The sequence below is a fragment of the Nomascus leucogenys genome, chromosome X, assembly GCF_006542625.1.
Source record: "Nomascus leucogenys isolate Asia chromosome X, Asia_NLE_v1, whole genome shotgun sequence".
In the NCBI taxonomy this organism is placed as follows: Eukaryota; Metazoa; Chordata; class Mammalia; order Primates; family Hylobatidae; genus Nomascus; species Nomascus leucogenys.
This window is the reverse complement of record NC_044406.1, coordinates 13,854,983-13,870,205: the sequence shown is the minus strand read 5'-3', so window position 1 is coordinate 13,870,205 and position 15,223 is coordinate 13,854,983. Positions and strand designations below refer to the sequence as shown.

Here is a 15,223-nt window from a genome sequence, read left to right as displayed (position 1 = left end):
CTAGCCCTTCCTAGCAAACATTTGCCAACCCCTAGAAAACTTTTAAAAAATGACGCTTTTTGACTTGAAATTTTTATAATCTTCTGTTTATTGTCAATAGGTGCTGCTAATTTTCAAAAAATGACTTAGAATCCTCAAATAAGTATACAGCCTTATATGCTGCTTAGACACCAAAGCTATGATAAAATTTGTCAGTTCTTTGTACCAGATGGGTTCAATTCTTGACATCAGCTAATGTTATAAAAATAACTACAAAAATGGTTGTAATAGAACCGAATCTAAGACTCTTTTTAATAAAAAAAGATCACCATTGCTGGTGAGAAACCTATACGGAATGGGTGAGATGCCATTGCATTTATCTGAAGTTTCGTCTTTATAATCAATAATCATACACAGTCCTAGTCAAGAAACTCATCTTATAGTCCTTGGGGATTGAACACTGTGAAAATAAACTTTTACTCTTCGGATGTGCTTGGATTTTGTTTTAAATTAAGAACTACAAAAATATATATCATTTCTAGTGGTAGAGGAAAATATTGCCACCCAGAACTTTCTGAATGCCTCTTTCTGCCCTAGGTCCATTTGTGATGAACACCAATGAAGAGATTTCTCAAGCCATTCTTGATTTCAGAAACGCGAAAAATGGGTTTGAAAGGGCCAAAACCTGGAAATCAAAGATTGGGAACTAGTGGAAAGCAGAAAAGCAGGTCTCGATGTGTCCTAGAATTTTGCCATTTGTGAGATTGAGCCATTGAAGGCATTCCATTTCTAAAGCTTATTTAGCCAGTGCTTCTAAAGAATTTCACACTAAAGTGATAACATGGTTTTTGTAACAATAAACGTAGGATATTTCCTGGCACATGCAAATAAACCTAATCATTGTTTCTTTAAAAATCAGTGTTTTCATTTGAAATACTTAAGTTACTAAGCTTCTGTTTAAAAAGTCGTTTTGTGTATGTTTGCCTTTTTTTGCATGTATGGATGGATGTTTTTATTATTTTTGTGCATGTGCAGGTTTTAAAAAATCATATTTGATTGCTTTCTGTGTGTCATTGGCAGTAGATGCATGAGCATCTGAGGTCCCTTCTTAAGCAATCCTACTGAGATACAAAGGTCAAAGCTATGTGCTGGGGTTTCATGTTACAGGTTATCTGCTTTAAAATAACGGCAGCCCTGAACATTTGAGTCAGTTCTTAAAACTGCCCTGCTATTGGTAGGGACGCAACAGGATTACAGCCAAGACTTCTCTGCATTTTCTGCCAAAATCTGTGTCAGATTTAAGACACATGCTTCTGCAAGCTTCCATGAAGGTTGTGCAAAAAAGTTTCAATCCAGAGTTGGGTTCCAGCTTTCTGTAGCTGTAAGCATTGGTGGCCACACCACCTCCTTACAAAGCAACTAGAACCTGCGGCATACGGTGGAGAGATTTTTTTAATTTGCTGGACATGAAGTAAATTTAGAGTGCTTTCTAATTTCAGGTAGAAGACATGTCCATCTTCTGATTATTTTTGGGCATGAGAACATTTTAATTTTTTTCACCTCTCTCTCCCCACCCCTAAGATTGTGCAAAAAAAGCGTACCTTGCCTAACTGAAATAATTTCATTGGATTTTGATCAGAACTGATTATTTGGTTTTCTGTGTGAAATTTTGAAGTTTCAAACTTTCCTTCTGGAGAATGCCTTTTGAAACAATTTTCTCTAGCTGCCTGATGTCAACTGCTTAGTAATCAGTGGATATTGAAATATTCAAAATGTACAGAGAGTGGGTAGTGGTGAATACTTTCATGATGTTGTACGTCCAGCTGGTGCAGGGCTCCAGTAATGAACATGGACCAGTGAAGGTAGGTGAGCTCGGTTTTTAATGTGATGAAGTTCTTTTTATTGGCTCATACAGAGGACTTTGTTTGCCCTATTTTTGAAACAATATGAAAGTGCAGAACCATCCTAGTAGTGGACTGGACAGGATATATCCTGCATTTGTTAGTGACTGTTCTGTTTCTTAGTCTTATTAGACTTCTGGCCATGAGTATTTGAAAATGCTGGGGGTGGGAGGTTGGTTGTTTTTTGAAGTTATGGTAGAATATGAGCAGTCTGGAATCTTTTTGGATGGAGAAATTTCTCCTCGGTTGCATATGCAGATGGCATAGTGGTTTTTTAATGAAACGTTGATTTGTTTTTATGACTGATAACTTTGTGGGCCATTTATTTTCAGGTCTTTGTGAGCAGCAGAGGTTAGTTTATTCGTTTGGTAAATTGAAAATTGCAGTGCTTTCTGTGGACATTTTCTATCTGCTTTTGCAAATTACCAATTGCCGCCATCCAGAAAAATGTTTTCTTAGAGAGTGTTTGGTTTTTTCGCTTCTTGAAAGGTGTAAAATTCAACACTAATCAAATCTTTGGTTCTATGAGCAAGCATCAAATAGAGCTTAACGAACTGAGAGTAATGCAAAAAATTAACCAGAATATTGCTGACTGCTGGAACAATACTTAGCCCAATTTTATGCATTTCATAGATTATATATATTTTAAGCTTCTATGTTGAAAATGATTCGGATGTAATTGTTTTGACTGAAGTGGTGCTAAATCATTATTGATTTAGGAACTTCTGGCCTTGAAAAGACAATCAAATGTGAGTTTGAGTTTTTGTAGCTGTTGTTTAGGACATGCATTTTCAACAGGGGTGATATCGCCCCCAGCAGGGGAAAATTGGTTGGTGGAGGGATGAAAAAGTTTTCCTCTTTTGATACATCACACACAGACGTACATAGAGTACATATGGTATGTATTTTAAAATACGGTATACATTCAAATTTCATAGGGGAAAAATGTCTTCAAAGGCTCCTGGCTGGCGTTGGTGGCCTGGCGAGGGTGGGGGTTGATATTTAAAAATGTTGAACACTGAGCTGGAGGTGAGTAGGAAGTCACCTTGTCTGGCAGCCAGCACTTTTCTAACTTTTCAAATTCCAAATGTACATGGGAGAAATCACAGTGTTTGGCTCCATTTTACTGCCACCAGCCTTGATATTGGGTCTCAAGGCCAGATCGTAGGTAAATGGGAATCTGAATGTAAGCACAGGTAACAGGAGAAAACAGTCTGACTTGTTTGAAGCAAGTAAGACTTTTCGGACTGTCCAGCTTTTTTGTAAGTTCATAAAACGGAAATCCTTTAGATGTGCTGGGCTCCTTGAGTATTAAAATATTTCCATTTTCCTTGTAAAACATCACTTTATCTGATGCTATAATAAAGGAGACTCTGAATTGTTGGACATAAGTCATATTCTTTAGGTTGCTCAGCTCTTTTAAAGAGCACAAGCTCCAAGAATGTCTCAGGTGTCCTGGGCACTGTGAAGTTTTATTTATTTATTTATTTGAGACGGAGTCTCGCTCTGTCACCCAGGCTGGAGTGCAGTGATGCAATTTCGGCTCACTGCAACCTCTGCCTTCCGGGTTCAAGCGATTCTCCTGCCTCAGCCTCTCGAGTAGCTGGGATTACAGGCACATGCCACCATGCGGGGCTAATTTTTTGTACTTTTAGTAGAGACAGGGTTTCACTGTGTTAGCCAGGATGGTCTCGATCTCCTGACGTCGTGATCTGCCCACCTTGGCCTCCCAAAGTGCTGGGATTACAGGCGTGAGCCACCGCGCCCGGCCGGCACTGCGAAGTTTTAAATGCTTTGAATGTACTGTTAATATATAAATTTGTTGAATGGAGCAACCAAGGAAAGCAGCTGAATTTGCATGTGACAGAAAACAAGTCGTTACACGTGGAGGATGCAGTATCATATACTTACTAATATGATTAGCAATTTTTTTCATTCTATGCTTACTAATATGATTAGCAATTTTTTTCAGAATATATCAGAATTTCCTTCAAAAAGTGAAGCTACATATACTGAACTTATATCCACCGAACCCGTCGCTCAATTAAATTATTTCTGATATGAAGGAAAGGATTGCCTATAGCTAAACAGAAGTTTTGGCATAGATACGACTGAGTGGTAAGGGATAATGAGGTATATAATATTGGTTATAGTTTTCTTTTTTCCCCAACTTTTAAGAAAAGAAAATCTAAGAGGAAATAATGTTTCTAAACATTAAAGTTCTTCTTGTTAAAATTAAAATGTAGTGTGAAAACATATTCATGGTGGTAGCGGTTTAGGGTGGTGGTATTTGAATTTTTTTTTTTTTTTTTTACTTTTTGAAATAATATTATAAGAAATTCATGGTCTTCCTCAGTACTTGGCCCATATGTATTTCTTTCTCCTCACCCTCCCCTCTTCTTTTTTTTTTTTTTTTGAGACGGAGTCTCGCTCTGTTGCCCAGGCTGGAGTGCAGTGGCGCAATCTCGGCTCACTGCAAGCTCCGCCTCCTGGGTTCACGCCATTCTCCTGCCTCAGCCTCTCCGAGTAGCTGGGACTACAGGCGCCCGCCACCACGCCCGGCTAATTTTTTGTATTTTTAGTAGAGACGGAGTTTCACCGTGGTCTCGATCTCCTGACCTCGTGATCCGCCTGCCTCGGCCTCCCAAAGTGCTGGGATTACAAGCGTGAGCCACCGCTCCCTGCCCACCCTCCCCTCTTCTAACCACTTCTTTTCCAGAATGGATGGTGATGCCAATTTTGCTCCTAGGTTGTCTTCCAGCCACCCCCAGCCCAGTTTTCACTTTCTAGCTTTGAACATTGTCCAGTTTTCCAGCTTAGACTAACATTCCCTCTATGATAGTTCTAGTTGTCTGTGAAGATTTTTTTTTTTCCTGTAGCAATCATGAAATAGCTACTAGTGCTCTGGACGATTGTGCTTAATGCCATTTGGGTGTAAGGCCTCCTAATTTCATTAGTCTTACCACTTGTGCTTGCAAGGATAGCTGTTTGGAGTCAGCAGTGCATGGAACATATGAACTGAGACAAATCTGTTTGAAAATCTCAGCTTAAGATTTCAAATCCACTGTGTATACTATTTAGCTGTTAAGTTTCTCAGTCTAAGAAGAACACGTTTTCCTCTAGAAATAAGGTTAACCCAGTACCTATGCATGGTTCATTAATATAATCAGATTACGGCCTAGATGTGGAATTTATTTCTGTTTCTATTTTCTCCAGCTTTTTAATACAGCTCAGACAGTCATATACAGTTGTACACGATGTGCACTGCACGACTCTAGGGTGCTCCATGCATATAGACACATCTGTATGTGACAGCCCTAAGTACAATGTGGTAGACACTCTGGACATTTGGTAAATAAGTATCTACATCTTCACTCTCCTCTCATTCACGTTGGCCTTCTGGCCAGCACTATTTCTGGTTTATTTAATAAACAATTCTTGTCCCCAGAAATTTTGCGAGTCTTCTGAAGATGCTGGGGAAAGCCAGCCTTCATAAATCTTTTCAATGTCACTAATGAAGACATGTGACTATTGCAGCAAAGGAATACCAGGCCATGGTAGGCTTTCACAACTTTTTTCTGACAGAATTTGTTTCTTTCTGCTTTATCTTCCCTGTATACTATCTTTTTTTATCCACCTTCTTTCTTAATTACACTGGTAGAAGAATATTGATGGGTGATGGAGTCGTTCACATTCTGTGTAAGACTAGAATCAGTCCAAGATCCACAGGAACGTGGGATACTTCTTTCATTAGAAGCCACGTGGCTCACAAGACTTCTTTACCTTTGTGTTACTTGCCTTCTCCTGAAATTGTCTCTACAGTGAATCAAATAACAAGGACTGAGGTGTATTTTCCATATTTAATTCCAGGAAGCAGTTCCACTCCTACTCCCTGCCCTATTTCCAGTTCCAAAGTCATGTACAGGGAAGTCCATTGACTTTGATGTTGGTCAAATGGCCCAGCAAGCTCTTGTCCACTTGGCACAAGGACTGTGTCTGACAGAAAAGTGGACAATACTTTCCATTAATTTCTTCTTTATTTATGACCTTGTAGTTAAGTGTGTTGAATTATATGCTTCTATACACATCTGTTTTAAGCCAGTTACTCACTTATAACTGGTGACTGAAACATTTATATCTCTATAGCGTATCATTGGTACCCAGGATACAATAGAACCCTCAATATCTTACATCTTCAATATAGTACTTCCTTGTATGACTTATTTCTTAGCATTAAAATCCTGTTTTAGACCTGTGGATAAACCTTTACTATAAATCCCAAAGACAATTTCTGGAATGAGAATATAGTATTTGCCCACACACATGATTCCATGTAGAACTTGAGGTAATAAGATCTGGGACTCCCAGATACAGTTATTATTACCACAATTGGATAGAGGTGCTACAGAAATAGGCACACAAATGACAGTAAAATTGTTTCTGAGCACATTTCTAGGCTCAACTTTTTTCTACAACTTAGGGTGAACAGAGGGAGTGGAAACTGTACATAATTGGGAATGTGACTGAGATGAGACAAAGATGAGATGGAAGCATTTCTTCTTCCCTTGCTTTTCTGGTGGTAAGTTCACTTTTCTGTCTTCCTTGCCGCTAGTTCTTGCAGTCCCTACGAAGACACTAGGGCATTAGACAGCAATCACACCCTGAGGCCCCCTGCCACTGCATCGTGAAAGCCTTAGCTGGTTGTGATGTCCTGGTTCATAAAGAATCTCCCTTGTCTCTCATTAGAGCTTTCTAATATTTGACAATTCATGCATTTATTTTTTTCAACAGGTATTTATTGGGCACCTATATATCTAGGCACTGATCTAGGGGCTGGGAATGAAGCAGGAAACAAATCTAGGGGCTGGGAATGCAGCAGGAAATAAGACAATGTTTCAATTCTCTTGAAATTTGCATTCCAAGTGTGATGGGTAGAGGCAGACAATATGCAAATCTGTAACATGTCAGGTGTGATAAATGCTATGAAGAAAATCAAGTAGGGGGAGCGGATACAGTACTGAATAAATCAGAGGAGACCTTTCTGATTCAGTTATGTCTCTACAGAGTCCTGAAGGAAATAAGAGAGACAGAGGCAACCATCAGTGCAGTGGCCATGGTGGGCGCAGCAAGTTAGCTTCGATGTCTGGGTATTAGCCAGGGAGCTGGTGCAGCTGGAGGTGGGGTGAGTGGAGACCAGAAGTGCAGTTGTTGAGGTTGGAGAATTAGCCAGGGAAGATCATGTAAGGTGTGACTGTGTTCCCATAAAACTTTATGGACCCTAAAAATTGAATTTTATGTAATTTTCCTGCATCATGAAATTTAAAAAAAAAAATTTGTTTCGATCATTGGAAAATGTAAAAAATTGTTCTTAGCTAACAGGCCATACAAAAACAGGCTGCAGGTTAGATTTGGCCCATGGGTCATAGTTTGGCAATTGTGTTATATATAAATTATTACACACATATATATATACAATTTATATATAAATTGTGTTATATATAAATTGATATATTTTATCTTCATATATTTGAGACATATGAAGATATATTTTATCTTCATCATGGTACACATCCATACCTGACATGTTTTATTTGCCTGTGTATACATTTATTGCTTTGTCGCCATCTACTAGAATACAAGTTTTTTGAGAAAAGGAGCTCTTAATTGTCTTGTTTACTGCAGCATCCCAATCACCAGTGAAAAGCCTGTAATAGAGTAGATACTAAAAACAGTATTTGTTGACTGATTGATGGACTAGATCTCAGGATTTTTAGATACCCAGGATCAGGATATGAACTACTCCATTAAATCATCTCCAACATCTACTCTCATGATGGCTTGTCTGACTTCATGATTTAAAAAAAATTCTAAAGCATTTTTAAGGCAGTATATTCACCCTGTGCTATTTTCCTGTGGGCATAGGATAGGATTTGTGTGGATGTATCAAAGACTTCTCCACTGTCCTTCCAGGCACAAGCCATCCTATAAGGCGTTCCCTTTTAGGAGCCACAGGTATGGAAGGAAGTCATCTGAGCCCATTATTCCAGCCTGTTGGTAACAGAAAGAGAGATGAGCAAAGTAGCATCTGGCTGCACAGGGGTCTGGACAAAACTTCAACATCTTGATGTTTTCCTTCATCCCTGAGATCCTTAGAAATGCTACCTACGCTTTCATTTTATGCTAGGTTGTTTGTAAAATCATGGTAAATTGTGGCAAAATACTCTGGTCAGATACTTTATCAGGTTAGGCCAGGATATGCTGTGAAAACAAACACCCCCAAAATCTTGGTGGTTCATAAACAACAGAGACTTATTTATTGCTTATATCACATGACCAGCCTGGTTCGTCTGGGGTCAACTCCACATGGGGATGAAGCTGGCTGAGTATCCGATCTTGAATGTTAGGAATCACTATGACAGAGGGAGGGAGAGCCCCAGAGAGCCTCACCCTGGCACTTAAATTCTCTGGCCCAGAAGTGACACATATTACTTCTAGTTGCAGCCCCTTGACCCACTGCCCCATCTAGCCACAAAGGGCCAGGAAGTGCAATCCCACCATGCGCCCAGAAGGCAGAGAGATGGAAATATTTGACAAACCGTATTAATGACTGTGACACATGGTGAGTTTTTCACATTGGTGACTTCTAAGTGCTTCTGAACACACCTTTGACCGTAGAATGTCAAAAACATTCCCAATTTTACAGCATTGCTGGAAAATGAATTGTATTGAGACAACTTGGGAGGAGTAGAAGGAGATGGAATAAAAAAAATTCACCGATTTCTGTCATGTGTCATGCCTCCTTTAATGCATGGAAGAACGTATACTTTGCTTGGAAAATCACATTACCACATTCAGAACAACGTTAGTGAAGATGGGAAACAACCATGGCTGGTCAATGGGGTAAAGTGTGCTGAAGGAAGACAGGTTTATTTCTCAGGAGGCATCTTCTCCCTGGGAAAAGGAAAGACACATATTCATTCAGTAAATATTTGTGGAATGTCTACCATGTGCCAGGCATATGAGTGGAAATGATGTTTTTATAAAATAAAGATGTCTTAAGTATTTGCATGTCTTACTAACCGTCAGGGAGTTCAATTTGGCCAGTGGGAAGGATAATTTTATGCCTGAAACTTTAGTAATATAAATTTTTATGCTGATTCTCTTTTTGTCATTCACTGAGTATTCCTAAGTAACTATAACATTCACATATTAGAGGTAAGTATTGGTTTCCTGAAATCTAGATTTGGCTAACATTGCTTCTGGAAAGAGAAAATGACGTGTGTTGAATGTCCCTATGGCAAATTCTTGCTGTTACTTACTGTTCCATTATGGAGAATGTTAGAAAGAGTGTGATTTTGATTGAATGAATATGCTAAAAAAAAAACCCTAAATAAGAAACTGCACAAAAAGAACAGAGTGGAATGAAAAAGTGAAAACAACTTTGCAATGGTGTGCTTCAGTTAGTACATTGTCACAGCAAGACTAGGGATGATTGGGCTTCTTAGAGAGTGCAGAGGATGTTGGTAAGGAAGAGGAAGAGGAGATCAGTGGATTTTGATGTGGGACACTAGATCCTTAGGGAAGAAATGTGAAAGAGGGTATGCTGGGCTGACTGCCACTGGCATAGCAAGGCTGCTTTGTAGAAGGGACAATAAAGTTTTGCATAAGGATTCTTTTCCCATCCAATGGATTATGCTATACTTTCGCTGGAATAGGGCTGTAGCAGTTAACTATTGCCACAATAATGCTGTGTAACAAAGCAGTCCAAATTTCAGTGGCTTAAAACATCACTACCTTGTTCTCACTTATGTCTCTGAGTCAGCTGGGAGTCAGAGGATTAAGGCTCAAGGCATAGGTTTGGTGCAGGTCAGCCCCATGTGTCTCTCATCCTCCTTTGATCAGTGGGCTAGCAGGAGCATGTGCTTGCAGTGATGGTGGAAATAGAAAAACGTGCAATCATAGGCGAGTTTCAAGCCTCTCCTTGCATCATGTCTTGTAATGTCTCATTGGTCAATAGGGCTGGGAAATATATCCCTCCCTCAGAGAGTTAGGAGTGGAAATGAAATTGTTTTTAACAATAGCCTAATCACCATAAAGGCTTTGGGTGGCACACTGGGCCCTTGATCTTGGAGATCAGTGATAGACTGTAACAGACCTCAGAAACCCCTTGGGTTATTCAGAGCATACTTCTAGAAGGTCTGGGGTTGTCTTGCCATTCAAGCCCATCCCACACCCATCTGCCCCCACATATCCTAAGCACAGTTATGTCAAGTGAGAACAGAGGCATTTGAGTGGAGCACAGATTTCAAACACATAAAAGCAGGGCATGGCCATCTCCCCCAGTGCTAGATGATCTGGCTGGGAGAAAACCACAAGCAGTTGTCATCAAATTGGAGGATGCGGAGGTCCCAGGCATTTAGTCCCCTAGTATGTCCTTAAAAAACCCAGACAGCCATGCACACAAACTCACACAAATGCACACGCACACACACATATATTCACACACACACTCTTTTCCTGCATTTGTAGTTCCTTTCCTCAGTCTAAGTTTAATTAAACAACTTGGATTTCATATATATTCATTTGAATATAGAATTGCATAAAGAAAAGAGCCACCAGAACCACCAATGGTAGCATGAGGCCTCTGAAATGAAAGACGAGCCCACCCCAACCTTAAACGGCCAGGTTTCTGGATTTCAGAGAAGCAAGATCAGACCCTTGGCAAGTTCCATCTGAGCAGCCACAGCAGCCATAGCTACAGCAATAATTATTAGCAAGTGTGCATTCTCCCTGCCCTAGTTAGTACACCCTATACCATCAGGTGTCATCTGTTCTAGGTAAAGTCAGACCCTAATAACAAAACATCAAAATGTAAAATGTGGGTTGTTTTTTTCTTTACACACTTCTAAAGACATGTAAAGCCTGAGCAGATACCTTAAAATTCATCTTCTATCTGAAAATACCTCCTAGAACCATTTTAAAAAGGAGATGGAGGCAAGGTGGAGAGAAAAAGTTTGTCTTTGATTTACCCTGGGAAATTTGTCTTTTAAAAATTTTTTAATGTTTATTTACTATGATTGGAGTTGCCGTGTCTTGCTCTTTTCAAGCTCACCTGTCTGGCTCCTAAGGAATATCAGCAGCCCTAAAACACAGACTTCTAAACCCCAACACATAGGACACACCTATGTGTGGAAAGAAAGGAAAGAGGAAGGAAAGAAAGGAATGCAACATTTATTGTGTGCCTACCGTATACCTGACCCTTTCCTACATATGACCACATATAATCTCTTTATGAGCTTTATGAGGTGACCTATTATTAACAATGCTGCTTTATAAATGAGGAAACCAAGCCTTAAGGAAGTCAAATACCATATCCTCAGTCAAATAGCTAAAAAAAAAAAAAAAAGAAAGAAAGGGTAGTGCCTGGATTCAAAGACAGCTTATTTTTTTAACTTATAGAGTAAAATGGATTTTTTCCCTTTTGGTGTGTAGTTCTATGAATTCCAACACATGTATAGATTTATATAACCACAACCATAATTAGGATACAGAACTATTCCATCACCCCCCAAAAATTCACTTACGTTATCCTTTTATAGTCAGATCCTCCTCCCAGCCTCCCAACCTCTGGTAATCACTGATCTGTTCTCCTTCACTGTTGTTTTGTATTTTTGGTTCACTGTCATTTTGGTTTTTTGGGAATGTCATATAAATGGAATCATACAGTATGTAACAGTTTGAGATTGGTTTCTTTCATTCATACTGCCTTTGAGATTCTACCAATATCCCAGTAGTTCATTCGTTTTTATTGCTGAGTAGTATTCCATTGATTGCTGAACCATTCACCCATTGAATGACACATAAGTTGTTTCTAGTTTTTTGGCTATTTTGAATAAAGCTACTACAAACATTCACGTACATGTATTTATGTGAACATAAGCCTTCATTTATCAAGGGTAAAATCCCCAGAAGTAGGACTGTTGGGTCATATGGTGAGCATATGTTTATAAGAAACTGCAAACACATTTTCCAGAGTGTTCTACCATTCAAAACCAGTTTTGAACAATTCAAATCTATGCTTTCTCCTTTCCAGTAAGCTGTTTCTCCAGATGACAGAGTGGTTTACTATATTAGGCAAAGCTTCATCTTGGGGAATGTTATTTCCAACTGAGAGCTATGGGAGGCAAAGTCACAAAACTTCAGCTCAGACTCACAAATCTAACTTGACCTGGGAAGATACCTCGACAGGTGGGGGAGGGAGAACATCTGCTGAGGAAGGCTGGGAGTGGAGTGAGACATGCTACTTGGACCCCAAAACCAGGAAAAATTTGGTGGTTTTGGTTGAGCCTGAACCATCAGGTTAAACAGGAAATGCAAAATGCTCTTCCAGTGAAACAGAAGAAGTTGCTAAGAGGTAGAGGGAACATGGAATTATTTTTATTGCAACCGAATTCACCTCCCCAAACCCACTGCAAAGGGAAATTGCTGACTGCAGTGTCCCTGAGCTCCAGGGTGAGTAAGAAGAGAACCACACCCCCCAGGGAACACTTGTAAATTTTTAAGCAAATCTAGGGAAAGTTGTGTGAAATGTGTCCCTTCCATAACTCACCCTAAAGCTTCTGGGTATTCTAAATATACAAATTCTATTCATCACACCCTTTTATCACCAACCTTCCTGAAGACATATTGCCAACACAACTTGACAAAGAAAATAGCACCAACAGCTCTTTAAAGCCTTGGAAGGATAGTCTCAGACCCATGGCTCTCAAGTGGTCCGGGGATGAATTTACAAAGCTGGCCTCCTTTTCCACATATATAGAACAAGAGGATTGTTAATAGCGTGGGATTGGAATGGCTCAAGAAAAGCTTTTTGCAGCTCTTTGAGAAAAGTAGCCAGGGACCCCCCTTAAACCTTCTTTGCTGACAGCCTTACAGCTCAAAACCAGCATTGGAACCGGCTAGGTACTCCCAAACCAAAGCCTCTTCCACTTGGCATGTATATTTATATTCTCATATCTTCTTTCAAATACCTTTTAGGGTTGCCTTTTGAAAGGATTATAATTTATACTTTTTTTGTTGAATTCAGTAGGTTAAAGCAGTACCTATTTTCTTTCATTTTATTTTGAAAAATTGGTTGGTTTGGCTTTTTGGGAATTTGAGAGGCAATTTAGTCTGTCATTTAGGATGGCATCGTGTAAGGCAGCCAACTTCATCATGCTGTTTAGCCTGAAAAGCGATATTGTTGATCTTCAACCTTGAAAAAGTCGTACAGGTTGGGAGCTGACCTGCGAACGGTCAAGTATCTTGATATAGGAAAAGGATTTACAAATCCAGGTCAGCAAGATACTCATACAAATATTTTGAACCCAAGGTATACATCAAATAGATTTAAAGACTAAGACTATTTCTGAGCATGCATCGACCATTTGAAGACTAGTGGACTTGTATGAAGTTCAGGAGTTAACCTGGATCTTGTAACTTAAAAACAGCATTTCTCATGCTCTAAATTAGTGGTAGAGAGACGATATAGAGAGTTCCTATATAACCCTCACCCGTCTTCCTCTAAGGCTAACGCCTGGGAAGTTTTTTAAAAAACTCCAGATGGCAAAGCTGCAGCCCAGACCCAAAAAATGAGAATCTCTGAGATTAGGATTGGAGCATCAGTATTTCTTTGAAGCTTATTCCCAGGTAGATTCAAGAAGAAGCCAAGATTTTGAACCCCTGCTTTATTTTTTTTTTTTGTGAGAGCTTTAATGGCACAAAATGTTTATAGCTACAAGTTATACATGTATTGTAAATTGTATATAACGGTACAGAGTGCTAACTAAATAGATGGAGAACGCATAATCACTTTGGCTCAGTTAATCCAATAATTTCCACAATGGGTTCATGAAAAAACTCATCTGACTGGCTAAGTCTTCAATTCTCTTTTTTTTTAGAATAGTAAATATTTTTACTGCAATCACAGGAACTTGTTGCACTTTCCAATGTGCAAGTTTGTGCAGTTTTGCTCTTGATTCTATTTACAAATATCTTAAGCCAGTTTTCATCAAACATATGAAAAATGAAGCCTGCCTTTTTGTCCCCAAGTTGTAAATAGGCGTAAAGCTTTTTAAACATTAATCTCACAATTTCAACAGTTAATTGTTGAATTCTCCTTTCCAATACACAATGTTTTCGTTCAACACAAATCTGGGTAGTAGTAAAACGTTCATCCTGTGTGTTAGGGCTACAGATACATACTACATGCTCTCCTAATAAATTCTACTGTTATGATGTATTCATTTTTTAAGTAATTTTCCATAATTTCACTGATGCTTTAAGAAAAAGAGCAACACTATGTTTCTTTTTAATGTTGAAAGAAATCATAAATATACCCAGGTTCGATGGCACTACTGATAGAACTGCTGCTGAACTTGGAAAGAGCACAATGCACTAGCTGTAAGAAGTCAGTTTCAGGTAAAGAATAATTTTACTTTTCCCTCCTGTAATACCAATTTCATACTGTAGCAGTTTAGCTAGTCAGTTCTCCTAACTTTCTGTCCTTTCCAATTCTATTCAGGCTTTTCAAAAATCAGTGAGCCATCAGATTTACTTTCTTCCCAAATAAATTCAAATATGAACGCTTGAAATAAATAGGTTATAGAAGGCAAATCAAGTGTTATCGGGTTTAAGATTAAGACAGAAACATGGTCTAATAAAAAGATGTCCAAAATTATTTAGACATCAAATGCTAGAAAGAAAAAAGAAAATTACTTGCAAAGCTATTTAGGATATATCATCTTTCTTAAAGATTGCCAGCTATATTATTGAAAAAAAGATAAAAATTTTCTTGTTTAATCTGCATGTTATTTTCCACTATAACACATTAATTTTACAAACGTTGATGTGAGAGAGAAGAGTTAGATAGTTTCTGCAAACTGGCAAACCTGGCCGTGATAGTGCTTTTATTCAAGTTGACCTGATGCACTTTATAGATTGCTAGTTTTAAAATTAACAGTGTGAACTCCTGCTTTAAACCCTTCTCAAAGTGCAGTCCGCCAATCAACAGTATTGCCATCACCTGGGAACTTGTTAGACCCCACTTTGTCAAACTCATTTCCTGGTATGACAATGAATCTGGCTACAGCAACAGGGTGGTGGACCTCATGGTCCACATGGCCTCCAAGGAGTAACGCCCCAGGACCAACAGCCCCAGTGAGAGCATGAGAGAAAGAGAGAGGCCCTCAGCTGCTGGGGAATCCCTGCCACACTCAGTCCCCACCACACTGAGAATCTCCTCTCCTCACAATTTCCATGCAGACCCCCTGAAGAGGGAAGGGCCTAGGGAGCCCCACTTGGTC

General features: G+C 39.2%; 2 protein-coding genes across 8 annotated transcripts in view; both read left to right on the top strand.

The window, feature by feature from the left end:
- PIR (pirin) overlaps window positions 1-894 on the top strand; it is a 106,829-nt gene extending 105,935 nt beyond the window's left edge. For all 7 annotated transcript variants that reach the window (XM_004092366.2, XM_003261080.2, XM_030807150.1 and 4 more), the window contains one exon: window positions 577-894. In XM_004092366.2, coding sequence (XP_004092414.1) covers window positions 577-689 — 113 coding nt within the window. In that variant the 3' untranslated portion in view covers window positions 690-894. The remainder of the gene's footprint in view (window positions 1-576) is intronic.
- A 410-nt stretch (window positions 895-1,304) lies between these two features.
- VEGFD (vascular endothelial growth factor D) overlaps window positions 1,305-15,223 on the top strand; it is a 38,706-nt gene continuing 24,787 nt past the window's right edge. The window contains exon 1 of the mRNA XM_003261081.3: window positions 1,305-1,841. Within this exon, the coding sequence (XP_003261129.1) occupies window positions 1,752-1,841 (90 nt within the window). The 5' untranslated portion in view covers window positions 1,305-1,751. The remainder of the gene's footprint in view (window positions 1,842-15,223) is intronic.